The following is a 14,284-nucleotide window of genomic DNA, read 5'->3' as shown; positions in this document are numbered from 1 at the left end:
ACAAAATAACGTTTTTAATTTCTGTTTTATAAACCTTTTACCCGAATCGGATTATCAACAATTCAATTGAGACAAACAAAATTAGTAATCGATAAATGTTGAATTGCATCTTTATATACAATCCGTTGAAATGAACGAGCTGGGTAAGTTGTAAAATAGAAGAAATTTCCTGATTTCTTTTAAAATATGTATTATTTGTTTTACAGATATACATTGCAAAACTAAGCGGACAAGCAAGGAGCCAATGCTATTCTAGCTTTATAGCAAGCCGTTATCAATAAAGATTATAATAATAAATAAAATAAAGTGTATATATGTTATGTTATATTTCATTGAATTTTATTCTTTACAAAAGTTTTACAGTGTAAGTGCGTTCATGCAATTTTGCCGCGCCCTTCTGCCTTCAGAATAATATTCTGTTGACCTTATTGGTTCACTATTTTCATCATTCGATGGGTCTTCTGGTGGCATAGCCTCATCAGTGAATATGCCACGTTTTTGCAGCATATTGTGGAATATTACACATGTATAGATGATAGCTGCCGCATTTTTGTGCGAATATCTAAGAACGCGCTCTTTGGATAGACACCGAAATCGTGATTTCAGGACTCCAAAGGCACGTTCAATTGTGTTCCTTGCTTTTATATGTGTTTTATTGAAAATCTCTTCGCTAGCGGAAGAAGGTGTTGCTATTGGTGTTAGTAGCCATGGCTCCAAAGGATAGCCTGAATCACCTAAAAGCCATTTAAATGCTCCCAAAATGTGTTCCCTGATGAGTTTGATTCTCACCGGCGAAGTTGTCCATATACCGGCGTCATGACAAGATCCTGGGAATCGTGCATTGACGTTTTGAAAAATTAGTTCGTCGTTGCAAATCTAGGAATGGGGTTATTAGTTATAAACATTACAAAATGTTGATAAACCAGTATTTATTTTTTATAAACTCACGGCTTCAACATTAATGCTGTAGTATCCCTTGCGATTCATATACTCATGAGGTACTACTCCAGCAATTAAAGATTGCGGGGAAAGTATTGCAATATGTGTGCAGTCAATAGCACCTATGACGCCTTTTGTTCCGAATTTGTTATGGAAGCTGCAAATTTTAAGCCGTTGAAATGGTGCAAATGTATATTTTGTACCATGTTTAAAACTTACCCCCTCTTAATGCTGTTGTAATGCTCCGCCTCATTGGGAAAACTAATTTCAAAGTGTTTGTGTTCCACTACCATTTTGCAAATTTGCTCAATACATCTCGACACGCTTGGTTGACTCATGCCGAGAAGTGGCAGTTTCCTATAACGCTTTGGTAGGAGCCATTTGCCAGAAAATATAGTACTGAAACAAACTGAAAGCAATATGTTGTAATGCGTACCTATATATTTTTATTAATATATCAAGCCCACCCGAAGCTCATATGGAATTCTCGAATTCCGCTCAAACTTGTCAAGTGGTTTGAGATCTTGAATAAGTTCCCAGCAGAAGGATTTCGGGAATCTTAAAAACCTCCTGAAAACGTCTTCTTCCAGAAGGAATGGGTCTTTCGTGCTGCGTAAACTTGCCAGAATCCGTCTACGCATGTTTCTAAAACGTCAATAAATACACAATTATTCGTGTTCTTAAGAAATTTTTACCCAAAACATATTACTTCGCTTCATTTTCGCGTTTTTTTTTTTGCAATATATATAAAATAATTAATTCCTCTTCCATATTTCTCGTTTTGTGAGCTGCTCAGAAGTAGATCACTAATTAGTGACTTTTTTTTTTAGACTAATGACGTGAGATTGAATACCAACTAGTCTCAAAATCAAATTTCACCACGAAAAGTCTCAATTAGTGACTTGAGACTGCTTACAGAATTCGGGCATAAATGACAGGAACGTATGGAATTTCGAGGGGTACTCGTCTCGCGAAGACTAATCACCAGAGACACATTTTTCACCAAAAGTTAACAGTAAGGGGCTGAATTATGTAAATTTAGAAGCAGTCGATAAGAATTTTTTGGTAATTAGAAGCAAAGAATGTTAGGTTAAAATGACTATATTAGAATTTTTTCCAAATCATCCAAAATTATATACATATATTATGTCTGTCTGTCTGTCTGGTGCTCTGTAAAACTGTGTTGATTGAATTCCTACAGCTGATTCAAAATCCTCTATAAAAAACACTTCATTACCAGGCGCACAGGAAGATGGCATATGCAAATTTAAATTTGTGAATTTATACATGTATGTACATATGCGCACCTGCTACAGCAAAACATATTATGGTAAAATTTCTCAAGAAATCCTGCGCGCATTCATAGGCACAGCGCGCATTCATAGACACAGCATTGAATGTACAGTAACCTTGAAATGTGTACAGGCACCTTAAAATGCTCTGACTTCGGAGTAAGTTTCTAACTTTGCAGATATATGTTTTGTGCACTTTTTATCAATTGAAGAACTACATACGTGAAGTAATATACTAATTAACTATTTGCCTATCAGAGAACATAAAATAATTGTTAATCGAAGTTTTCTCCTAGTATTGAAATGTCCGACACAGAACTTTTTATAAGCTACTTATGTATGTAGTTTTCTGCAATTTACTGTATGCTCATGCGCGAGTTATGTTCCTATCTTCTGAAGGATAGAAAAAAAAACAATATACTACTTTCTTTCACCACTGAATTACAACTTATTCTTTTATTAAAAGTGTTTAAAATAAATCTTATAATTTAATTACAAAATTGCTAATTCTGTATTTTAAAACTAAATCAATTTGTTATAATGTTAATATTGCTTAATTAGCATTTTACAAGTTTTTGTTAATTCTGCAATCGGTAATATGAAGCTTATAAATTAATTGCAAAATTGTTTATTCTGTATTTTAAAAATTCTTATGAACTTAATTTGATTACAATTTGCTTATTCTATATTTTAATAGTATTTCTTATGAACTCAAATTAGTTCATTGACTTATTAGTTAGTTATTTTAGTTGAGTTATTTTATATTTAACCTTGGAGGTTTGGTTAGTGGTTGTGTTATGGGGGTTTCCATAACTCGCGCACTTGACGCAGAGCAGCTGCGGATGTCGAGCATTTAGAAGACATATTTACATACATATATGGGTGCAAACATATGTATATACGGAGCCGCGGGCAATCGACTTGACAAAAATTCAAGATCAATATTGTCTATTTTCGAATGGTCGGAGAAAATTGGCTTACGGGCAGCTCGTTTTATGAATGAAAGTACTTTGCTCTTAGAAATATGAGCTCGAATTTATCAACGAACTTTTTGATGATGAGTTTTTGTTGCACAGTTCAATAGTTGAAACTGTTCGGCGCCGCCGCGACTATTTCAGACTGTTCAGCGCTATGGCAACTAGAATGATGGCCGCTACGGCTGCGCCTATTAATGCATTTTGCTCTTGCAGTGTCTAGGCATAGAATTTTAAAAACTTGTTTTTTTACATTGAAAATTATAATTTTTTCTAACAAAATTTATTACAAACTACTCCCTATATATACACATTTATTTCAAACAAAACCTACTTATTTTCACAGAAAATTATAACGAATAACAAGAGTTGAAAAACATTAAAGTATTTTAAACTAATATTAAATTGGACTCAACCATACCTATTATATATATATATATGTTTATATATAAATATAAAATAGAAATAAACTATACAAGTTTATATATTAATTCTTTTTTTTTATTACAAAGCCAATTCAATTTATACAATAGTAATTCTTAAGATTATCAAAAGTTCAACCATAGGGTCTTACAAACTAAATAAATGTAATGAAATAATTTATAAATAATTCTTTTTCATTTATTTTATTTTTACTTCAAGCTGGGCATCCAGCTTGTAAAGCAATTATTTTATTTCTCCTATACTCCTCAATGGAGATAGCTTTCGGCCCTTCTGTGGTCATCTATCTTCTGGTCTATTGGCCAGACCAGGAACTTCTACGCAACTGGCAGATCTTATGAAATGAAATAAAAATAAATGAGTTAAAATTATTTATAAATTATTTCATTACATAAACAAGCAACTAGATAACGGCTTAATTAGCTATTGTGAAAAAAACGAAAGAATAATTACATTTATCAACGGATTTACATAGCGAATTTTCATTACGAATTTATGTATTTCAATTTATAACGCTGATTGTAAACTTGCTCTTTCTAATAAGTGTTCTTTGAATTGCTTCCTGAAATGCATCATAACTTAAAAACTATAACTGCTGGAATTTACAATAATGTCTATTGGGCAATTTTATTCGGGAAATAATAACTTCGTAATTATTTGCCTTCAAAATGCCCTCGGGAACTTCACTATAATTTGCACCATTACACTATATATTTTTTAACACTTCACCAAAATTCTCCAAATATACACTCACACGCGTGTTTTTACTTATTTTTATCCTTATATTTGAAGTATTTTTATTAAAATTAAATGCAAATGCATTTGTCCATACAATCACTTTCCACTTGTAAACGCGAATAAGATTCGTCTTCGTTTATTTAGGAACCAGCATTAACACCGAAAACAATGTCAGCCTTGAAATCCAACGTAGAATCTCTCTTGCCAACAAGTGCTACTTTGGACTAAGTAGGCAAATGAGTTTACTCTCTCGACGATCAAAACTAACACTCTACAAGGCTCTCATTATGCCCGTCCTAGCGTATGGCGCAGAAGCTTGGACGATGACAATATCCGATGAAGCGACGCTTGGAGTGTTCGAGAGAAAGATTCTGCGTAAGATTTTTGGACCTTTCCACGTTGGCAACGGCGAATATCGCAGACGATGGAACGATGAGCTGTATGAGCTTTACGACGACATAGACATAGCGCAGCGAATAAAGATCCAGCGGATACGTTGGCTGGGTCATGTCGTCCGAATGGATACAAACGCTCCGCCACTGAAATTATTCGATGCGGTACCAGCTGGTGGTAGCAGAGGAAGAGGGCGGCCTCCTCTGTGTTGGAAAGATCAGGTGGAGAAGGACTTGGTTTCACTTGGTGTGTCCAATTGGCGCCGGTTAGCACGAGAAAGAAACGACTGGCGCGCTTTGTTAAACTCGGCCAAAATCGCGTAAGCGGTTATAGCGCCAATTAAGAAGAAGTATAAGAAGAAGAAGAAGATTGGAATGACAACAGTATGGTGTTGCCGGCTGCCTGCAAATTAAAACAAAAATTAAGTAGTTGAGTTTAGTGTTAATGATGGGGATGGGCGTTTTTGTGTCTCCTTACTACATAGACCCGATTTACACGAGGAGACATCTGGAAGGGAAACATTTTGTTCGAGGGCGAAGGACGGTCGGGGAAGAAAGAAGGGATTTTGTCTCCCGTACTCGGCGACACGCTTTGCTCTTCTTATTCGTATTTCCAATCTTTCCAATTTTTGACAGTTGCTTCATTCGTATTCTTCTTTTGTGGGAGAAGGTTCTGGGTTATGTGTTGGTTTTCAAGCAAACGGAAGATAACAAAGATGACAAACATCCGAACACTGATTGGGAAATGCACGATTATTTTTGCTAATAAAGTAGGTATAATTTAAAATATATTATGGGGCATGTTTATGTTGAATTCAAATTATCCTCACATTTCTAGTTACTCAAGTTAATTTTAAGTTAATTATTTACATATGAAGTATTTTTAATTTAATTTTTTTTATTCAAGTATAAGAATTTATAAATATATTTCAATAAAAAAACAACAAATTATTTATTAATTAACCAGTTTGCATTTTTCATTCATATATTTAAGAAAATGTTGTCGAACGCTCTCTGCTTTACATGTAAGCGCGTGCTAGAATACATCCGAACCAGACGATGCTAAAGTGTTAAATGTCAAAATGTCGCGGAAACATTTTTGCCCGTGTGAACGCGAATGAAACTTCAAAAGAGAATTTCCAGTGTCTCCCTTCCAGATGTCTCCTCGTGTAAATCGGGTCATACACGCATATGACGTCTGAACTTTGGGTTCAATGGTTTTAACACGAAAAGGAGTTCTACGCAAAAATACTGTGGATTGCGTAGCCGGAGTTGGACTGGTGAGGGTTATTTTTTTTGAGGCACGGCCGAAGGCCGTCCACGCGAAAAAGAGTTCCACGCAAAAATACTGTGGCAGCAATACAAAACACTTATAAACCGTAATTTTTGGCTTCTAATTACTTGATTAGTTTTTGTGATTCGCTTAATATCCTTGTTTCTAAATTTAAATGAGCTTTTATTTTCAAAAATATTTCTCAATTTTAAATTAAGGCAAAAAATACTGCATACATACATTTAACCTTCCACTGAACATCCCTGCATACGAACTTCGTTTATATTTCAGGTGTAGGGCAACACCAACTTTTCGTTAAATTACAGAACTTTAATATTAAATTACTTAAAAACTATAAGCCTCCGGTAGATGCGGTTTTCAGTTTTAAGATGGGGATACACCCCTATATAACCCCGCCCCCCCTTTAACCTTTTTTTTCAAAGCGGTAGACTCTATACTAAATATTTCCCACTAGAACCCCCCGACCGGAGAGGTTTTCACTTTTGAGTGTAGAATACCCCTCTACCCAGCATCTGTATTCTTTACATTGAGACGGTAATAAATTTATCAATCTGGCAGCTCTCAGTTTACTTTGGAATCATATGGTTTTTCTGCCAATAGATTATTTGATTTTGTTTATTTAATTAAAGATTTTGGAGCAAACTGCTAAAAAAATGTTTTGTGTAACATGTCAAGTGCCAACTAAAAAATACAAGTGTCCAACATGTTTAGAATCATAGTGAGTCAATATTAAAAAATTGAGAACGCATTGTACCAATTGCATTCGATAAATTTTCTTTAATACTAGTTGCTCGCTTAACTGCTACAAAAAACACAAAGAGGCTGACTGTGAATCAAAGCAGTCCTTAAATACTCCAACATCAGAAGTCAGCCATATTCAGGAGCCTACTCTGCACGAGCCTTTTAGTACTAAAGATACAGTTCCACGAAAAAAATTGGAGATGCTAAGTAAAAGATTTAAGTTGCGAATTTTTACGTATTTTTATTCTATTAACATAATTACATTTCCATTATTAGAAGACTGCGCAGCCCTTCACAGTTTGCTATGGAATCCCCATTTACGCAATTTACTAAAAGAAATAGATGTAACTCCTGATGCGTGGAAAGCTATGAAAGCTGCAATGCAGGAACCACTCTTTTTAGAATTTGCCGATGAATGTCTGAAAGTTGTTGAACCACAGGTTGCAGACGATTGTAATTGAAATGTAAATTCCAAAATAATTATTTATAGCCTATATATCTTTATATATATATTTCTTATGTTCGTGTGTTTGTCACTGAACTCCTCCTAAACGACTGAACCGATTTTGATGAAATTTTTTGTGTGTGTTCAATGGGATTCGAGAATGGTTTAGATTCACAAATTTTAAGAATCGGATACCAGGGTCTCGAGAAATAGGCCAAAACGTGAACCCGGGTAACCCTAGGATGTGTTTGTACAATATGGGTAGCAAATGGAAGCTGTTGGTGAATGCTTTAGTTCAGAGTATTTTTCATGCCGCTCCGTGACTAGGGTCCCGAGATAGAGACCAACACGTGGACCCTAGAATGTGTTTGTACAATATGGATATCAATTGGAAGCTGTTGGTGAATGCTTTAGTACAGAGTATTTCTCATGCCGCTCCGTGACTGGGGTCTCAAGATATAGGTCAAAACGTGGGCCCGGGTAACCTTCGAATGTGTATATACAATATGGGTATCAAATGGAAGCTGTTGGTGAATGCTTTAGTTCAGAGTATTTTTCATGCCGCTCCGTGACTAGGGTCCCGAGATAGAGACCAACACGTGGACCCTAGAATGTGTTTGTACAATATGGATATCAATTGGAAGCTGTTGGTGAATGCTTTAGTACAGAGTATTTCTCATGCCGCTCCGTGACTAGGGTCTCGAGATATAGGTCAAAATGTGGGCCCGGGTAACCTTCGGATGTGTATATACAATATGGGTATCAAATGGAAGCTGTTGGTGAATGCTTTAGTTCAGAGTATTTTTCATGCCGCTCCGTGACTAGGGTCCCGAGATAGAGACCAACACGTGGACCCTAGAATGTGTTTGTACAATATGGATATCAATTGGAAGCTGTTGGTGAATGCTTTAGTACAGAGTATTTCTCATGCCGCTCCGTGACTGGGGTCTCAAGATATAGGTCAAAACGTGGGCCCGGGTAACCTTCGAATGTGTATATACAATATGGGTATCAAATGGAAGCTGTTGGTGAATGCTTTAGTTCAGAGTATTTTTCATGCCGCTCCGTGACTAGGGTCCCGAGATAGAGACCAACACGTGGACCCTAGAATGTGTTTGTACAATATGGATATCAATTGGAAGCTGTTGGTGAATGCTTTAGTACAGAGTATTTCTCATGCCGCTCCGTGACTGGGGTCTCAAGATATAGGTCAAAACGTGGGCCCGGGTAACCTTTGGTTGTGGATGTGCAATATGGGCATCAAATGAAAGCTGTCGATAAGTGCTTTAACGTGGGGTAATTTTCATACCTATTGATGACTAGGGTCTCGAAATATATGGCAAAACGTGGACCCACCGTGTCTTTGCCCAGCGAAGCGGGTCGGGTTTGCTAGTACAATATAACTCTAACTTAAGCAGCACAAAAAATAATTATGTATATTAATAAGTACTTTCAGTGTTTTATTATAGGTTTCATATCATACATATGTATATAATTGATTAATTTTTACAGACTGCAGAATTATTATAAATCTTCATAATCTCTTATGAAAGGTGGCTTCTCTTGCCAGTTTATAATGTAATCAAAAACGTCCTGAGGTGTCTCGCATTGATCTAATTCCACGGCTAAACTGTAATAACGTTGACGAAGTAGATACGCTGCAGATTTAGGTTGTCGATTACGAGTGAAAACACCCTTTTTATTGCCTCCAACACGTGTAAAAGCTGAAAGCAACCAAACAAATAATGTATTACAGTGGGACACTATTTTTTAAAACCCACTTTGAGCCGTTTTGAAGTCAGCGAAATTCCACAAAAATTCTCCAATAAACCACTTTTGAGATCTTAGGTTATCGAAGGCTTTAAAGTGTTTGCTAAGCAGTGCTCGCTGGTAATCTTCAGACCAAATATATGATGGCAACTTTACTCCAAATTTTAAGTTAGGTTTAGCAGGATATTTAATGAAAGGTATGTTTGTTAAATTGTACTTACGAAGTGTAATCCTTCATAAGTGTCCGCCCCGTATTCTGTCATTATGACGGGCTTATTATGCATTTCACGCCATAGATTTGCCTCCTCTTCTACATGTTTTGTAATCATATCTAAGTGGCCGGCGTTTTGGTACCACGCATTATATCTATTAAAACTTATAATATCCAGATATTTTGCCTGTTTTCAGATCGTGCATTATTTTAAATGTGCTTGAAATGCCAATGAGTAACTAAGTTTCCCTTACCAGTTTATCCGCTTTGGCGTCAACGTTTAAAGCGGCAGTGATAGGTCGCGATGGATCCATTGTTTTCGTATAATTCGACAGAATTCTGTAAATTACATTCCACTTTAATATCAACAGTTTGAATATTAATATTTGTGATCTATACGAATTACTTGAAATATTTATCAGCTTGAGCATGAGCAGAGCGCGGTTCATTTGCTATCGACCACATAACTACACTTGCATGGTTGCGATCTCGATGTATTAGTTGTTCCAGTGAGGATTTATGATTCCGTAACAACAAAGGCTCGTAAATGCTAAAACAAATGATATTGTTGTCAAATTTATAGTAGGCATATTTGTACTTGGAGCAAAGTTAATATATTTACTCTGCATTAACGCCCGGACACTCATCTATGATCATGAAACCAAATTCATCTGCGAATTGCATAGATTCTTCGGAATAGGGATAATGTGAAGTACGATATGCGTTCGCTCCAATCCATTTTAATAAATTAAAGTCACGTGTCATCAATGCAAAGTCAAATCCCTTCCCTCGGATCTAAAATAACAAAATTCATACAAATATATTATGGAAATCCAATACTCACATCAGAATCCTCATGACGTCCAAACCCTCGCAAATAAATGTTGGCATCATTTAGAAGCAGACTAGAATTATTCCATTTTAGTGTGCGAATGCCGATTTTCATACGATATACATCTAGTAGAGATTCATCCACAGCGTGCAAATATATTTCCAAGGTGTATAAATAACCAGGCTCTGGATGCATTAAGTATGGCCACCATGGCATGACATCTTTTACCATCATCGTACCATTGAACGAAGTTTTGGCTACGCTGTGGGCTACAATTTCTCCTTCTTTGTTGCGTAATTGCGCATGAATATAAAGTGGCTCAATAGGTGGGTCATAAATTACGGATTTTTTGGCAACACCATTCACGATTACTTCATAGTGTACAACTCCTAACCGGTATAAATATATTTCATATCATCTTATTTTGAGTAATAGCTATGAAAAATATGCTTACCAACGTGACTTTTAACCAAATCAGTTGATACTTTAATATCTTCAATAAAAACAGTCGGTGTGGTATACAGATGAACTGTGCGGTGTATGCCAGCATAATTGAAAAAGTCGAAGGTATATTGTTGGATCACTACCTTGCCGTTATCACTAAAAATAAGCATTAATGTAATCTATAGAAAACGAGGTGTGTTCAAAAAATAAGGTGAATTTTCAAATTTCGTGGCCTTCGTTTGAGCATCGTATTACTGTCGTTGAATAGTGAAAGTTGTACACATTTGAAATATTTTGTAATGGAGCAAATTGAACAAAACCAAATGGAATCATCTTCGGAAGGTTAGTAAAATACGAGAAATCTTTAGTACATATCAATACCTCGACACAAAATTTTTAGCTGCAAGAATACGTAGATACATTTTTTGCAATTTTTTTTATAAAATTTGAGTTTTCAAACTGTATAGTAATACAACGCCGTCATATGCTGCTTTGAAACCTATTAAATGTTACTCAAAAAAGTAATAGTTACTGAATAAAACAAGATTCAGCTGCTACCACTTGCTACCTTGGCTTTTATGCCGACCCCAAAAACATATAAATTAACATGCATCTTGATTATGTTCTTGAATATACGCTATTTCACGTGAGGGGGTGGCCAATAGGGGTGGAAGGGGGTGGATTTTCAAAATTTTAAGATCAAATTCGTAATCAGCGAACCCGACAACCCCCGAGTAAGAAATTTTGAATCAATTACTTAATTTTTTGAGTTTTGGCCAGCTTTTCGGGAATCGGCCGCACTGTGCGACATCCTCAGCACTTATCTTATATATGCCTCTCACAAACAAAACAATCGAGACGAGTGTACCAACAGAAAAAATAATAATAATCAAAAGTCGAATGTACGTAGCCTGTGAAATTTGAAAATTAACCTTGTTTTTGAATACACCTCGTATATAATATTTAATTTACAAAGTGTTTCATTAAATCATCATTAAATACCTTTCCTCCTCAAGAATTTTTCCTTGCGGAATCGTTGTGTTCAAAAGTGTGTTGTCGCAAAGAAGCGTTAATCTGTTTTCAGCACCAAACTTTACCTCACGTGTTATTTCCGCTTCGAATGGTAAGTGGCCAATGGCATGAGACATTACTTTTTGCCCGTTCACCCACTAGAGTAATGAAGGTTTGTTTGAAAGCTGTGCAATATAAATACCATACAGTAATGATAACATACGACAATGGCAGCATAGTGGACACTACCAAAACGTAACCAAATACGTTGATCGATGTTCCATGAATGTGGGACAAAAATTTTTTTTTCGTACCATACTGTTCCGATGTGGTCACGCAATTCATTTTCTGCACTCACATCATTGTAGCTGGAGGGTACTGGCATTGGCCGTGTTGGTTTCACCTTGCCGCATAAATTTTAAGTGCAAAATCGATTAAGGAAAATACACAAATTACCTTATCTAAATCATCTTGGTACCAACCATTGCGTACTCCCTCCATAGGATCTTTAATGTCTGACTTTAAAAAACGCCAAATCCCATCAAGCGTTCGTACTTCCCGGGACTCCGATGCCCGTGGATAAAGTAAGCCACGAGTCACTGGTTCGTCCTCCAATCGCATATAATCGAATTGTTTACCCTGAGACTCTGTCTTGGTTATTTTGCTTTCTGAAACATTCTGTTGTTCTACTAAACCAAAAGTAAGACCGATGCTCCCACACATTCCAAGGATAAAGCTGATAAGCGGAAATGATTTTGATTTAATTATCATTATGTTTATTTTTCTAGTCTGCAAACTTCTATCATAACTAATGGCATATGAAAATTGCTTTCGACTTAGTAAACAAAATATTTCCAATGCAAACAAAACTCAGATGACCTAAACAAAATTCAATATCAGCATTGCCAAAGTCATGTCGACCAAAATGTTTTCGCGTTGAGTTTTATGGTGCTCATACTCACTAACGTAAACGCAAGGCGAATTTATTACAGGTGACAGCAAACACATATAAGTAAAACCCACATGTATTTGTTGTTGCGTTTGGTCCAAGCATCACGTCAAAATCAGTAATCAAATGTAAACATACGAATGTAAACATACCAATACATACAAACAAAGCATATCATTTTGACGTAAGCCATACCTACGGCGAAAAATTCAGCTAAGTGAATGCTGTCACCTTAATAAATCCACCTTGCGTAAACGTACATTCCGTGGCAGCTCAGACGATTAAACTAATGAGAGCGCCAGTAAATGAAAAATCCCCAGTGTTCCGTTCGTGTACTTGAGTAAATGAAAAAATTTGGATTGTTCCGTAGAAACGTGTTAGCTGATTGCTTTCTCATCACACAGTGTTACCAAACAATATATTTCGAAATCATTGACATAATAAGCTTAGAAAATTTATAATTTTTATTAAAATAACTTAAAAACTATGTTGAATAATGTTAATTATAGATAAGATAGCTGAATTATAATTATAGATAGCATTTGTTGGTTTTTGACTTTGGTTTATTAAGGGGGGGTAGGGTCACAAAATCGAAATTTTTTTTCTTCACTCATCTTATAGTAAATCATTTCAAGAATGTTGTGTCAAAATTTTAAGTGGATCGGAGCAGAACTCTCAAAGTTATAGCCTTTGTAGGCACTCTACCTCGAATGCGGAGCATCGATAATTTTTCATAGTCATTTTTTCAAACGCGTTTTTCCCGAAACGACTTCTTAAAAGTCGGTGTCAATCACAACTCCGAAGCTATTCAACCGATTCTTTTCAAATTTGGCACACGTTTTCTAAATCAAAAATACTTCCCCCCTACACTGTTTTTTTATTTTATTTTTTTTAAGGTTGTTTTTCACTTACAAATATGGCGAAATTTTTCGCCAAAAATGCTCGTTTTACGTTTTTTTGCCACCAAAACTACAAAAATTAAAAAAAAAAAAATTTATTAATGGGAGGGGGAGCATTACGTCATAATTTAAATGAAAAATTCGACTTTTTTAGTTTCAGATAATTCTACGACGAATGCCGATTGGCACCGCAGAGCACCTCTCGAAAAACATATCTCCAAAAAAACTCTGCCATGGGCTTATTTGTCAATATTTTATTATTAATATTTTTTAAAAACTTATTGAAAAGATGTACAATATAACATGCAACTGATTTTATTAAAGTATCTTAAGCCATATTTCTGTAAAAAATTCAAAAAAAAGTGTTTTTTTTTTAGCGCTAAACCCTACCACCCCCTTAAACAATGAAAAATTGAAACTGAGATTGCGGATGCAGAGAACGTTAAAGGATGATCTAATTCGGTGGAGTATCGGGCATATCGGGCATTCATGTTTGACCGTGAGGTGTGTGTTGCTTAGCAGGGGGAATGTGTTACGTTTGTGTGGCCAAGGCGAAGACGCGAGAAAACAAAATTTTTTATTTTCCGATTGTATTAGTTGGGTATATGGCAGGCGCGTTTTTTGTGTTTATGGTTGAGTAGTGGTGATGTTAAATGATGCTCTTCTGAAGCATTGTTGTGTTTGGTACTGTAGTAGACTAGCTCGTAAGAGATCAATTTTTTCCATGATAGGCTTTTAAAAATTTTCGCATTACAAGCAAACTTTGCTGTAGTATCTGTTTTCTCATTGCCTGTAATTTCTACGTGTCCGGGAATCCAAACAAGTTTGGGGTGTTTGGCTTCAGCGGTAACTATAGACGGCACAGTGTAGTTTGATCGCATCTGGTCTTTTGAGTCTACTACTGCGTATGCG

General features: G+C 35.8%; 2 protein-coding genes and 1 pseudogene across 4 annotated transcripts; 1 reads left to right on the top strand and 2 right to left on the bottom strand.

Moving 5' to 3' along the window:
* Positions 1-357: 357 nt before the first annotated feature.
* On the bottom strand, positions 358-1,710 carry LOC129244229 (putative nuclease HARBI1; annotated as a pseudogene).
* Positions 1,711-6,646: 4,936 nt separating this feature from the next.
* On the top strand, positions 6,647-7,290 carry LOC129245276 (zinc finger HIT domain-containing protein 3). Of its 2 annotated transcripts, none has more exons than XM_054883354.1 (3): positions 6,647-6,788; positions 6,858-7,018; positions 7,091-7,290. In XM_054883354.1, the coding sequence occupies exons 1-3, from the start codon at positions 6,724-6,726 to the stop codon at positions 7,270-7,272; spliced, it is 408 nt and encodes a 135-aa protein (XP_054739329.1). In that variant the 5' UTR covers positions 6,647-6,723; the 3' UTR covers positions 7,273-7,290. The 2 variants fall into 2 exon arrangements, with proteins under 2 accessions (XP_054739329.1, XP_054739327.1); XM_054883352.1 differs by having other exon boundaries at positions 7,088-7,290.
* Positions 7,291-8,693: 1,403 nt separating this feature from the next.
* LOC129246489 (beta-glucuronidase-like) lies at positions 8,694-12,424 on the bottom strand. 2 transcript variants are annotated; one of them, XM_054885346.1, is made up of 11 exons: positions 11,981-12,424; positions 11,748-11,927; positions 11,516-11,682; positions 10,524-10,669; positions 10,082-10,458; positions 9,860-10,032; positions 9,644-9,787; positions 9,492-9,576; positions 9,248-9,424; positions 9,038-9,176; positions 8,694-8,980 (listed from the first exon to the last, which is right to left on the bottom strand). In XM_054885346.1, exons 1-11 carry the CDS (start codon positions 12,293-12,295, stop codon positions 8,781-8,783), a joined length of 2,103 nt encoding a protein of 700 aa, XP_054741321.1. In that variant the 5' UTR covers positions 12,296-12,424; the 3' UTR covers positions 8,694-8,780. The 2 variants fall into 2 exon arrangements, with proteins under 2 accessions (XP_054741321.1, XP_054741322.1); XM_054885347.1 differs by having other exon boundaries at positions 12,007-12,115.
* Positions 12,425-14,284: the final 1,860 nt, after the last annotated feature.

Source organism: Anastrepha obliqua, chromosome 4, assembly GCF_027943255.1.
Source record: "Anastrepha obliqua isolate idAnaObli1 chromosome 4, idAnaObli1_1.0, whole genome shotgun sequence".
Classification (NCBI taxonomy): Eukaryota; Metazoa; Arthropoda; class Insecta; order Diptera; family Tephritidae; genus Anastrepha; species Anastrepha obliqua.
The sequence above is the reverse complement of the archived record's forward strand: the minus strand, read 5'-3'. Positions and strand labels throughout refer to the sequence as shown.

Coding starts and splice junctions, on each gene's coding strand:
- LOC129245276 (XM_054883352.1), top strand. CDS start 6,724: ATGTTTTGTGTAACATGTCAAGTGCCAACTAAAAAATACAAGTGTCCA. Junction 6,789..6,857: donor CCAACATGTTTAGAATCATA/GTGAGTCAATAT, acceptor CTTTAATACTAG/TTGCTCGCTTAACTGCTACA. Junction 7,019..7,087: donor AAAAAAATTGGAGATGCTAA/GTAAAAGATTTA, acceptor TTCCATTATTAG/AAGACTGCGCAGCCCTTCAC.
- LOC129246489 (XM_054885346.1), bottom strand. CDS start 12,295: ATGATAATTAAATCAAAATCATTTCCGCTTATCAGCTTTATCCTTGGA. Junction 10,033..10,081: donor GACGTCATGAGGATTCTGAT/GTGAGTATTGGA, acceptor TTGTTATTTTAG/ATCCGAGGGAAGGGATTTGA. Junction 9,577..9,643: donor CAAGCTGATAAATATTTCAA/GTAATTCGTATA, acceptor TGTAATTTACAG/AATTCTGTCGAATTATACGA.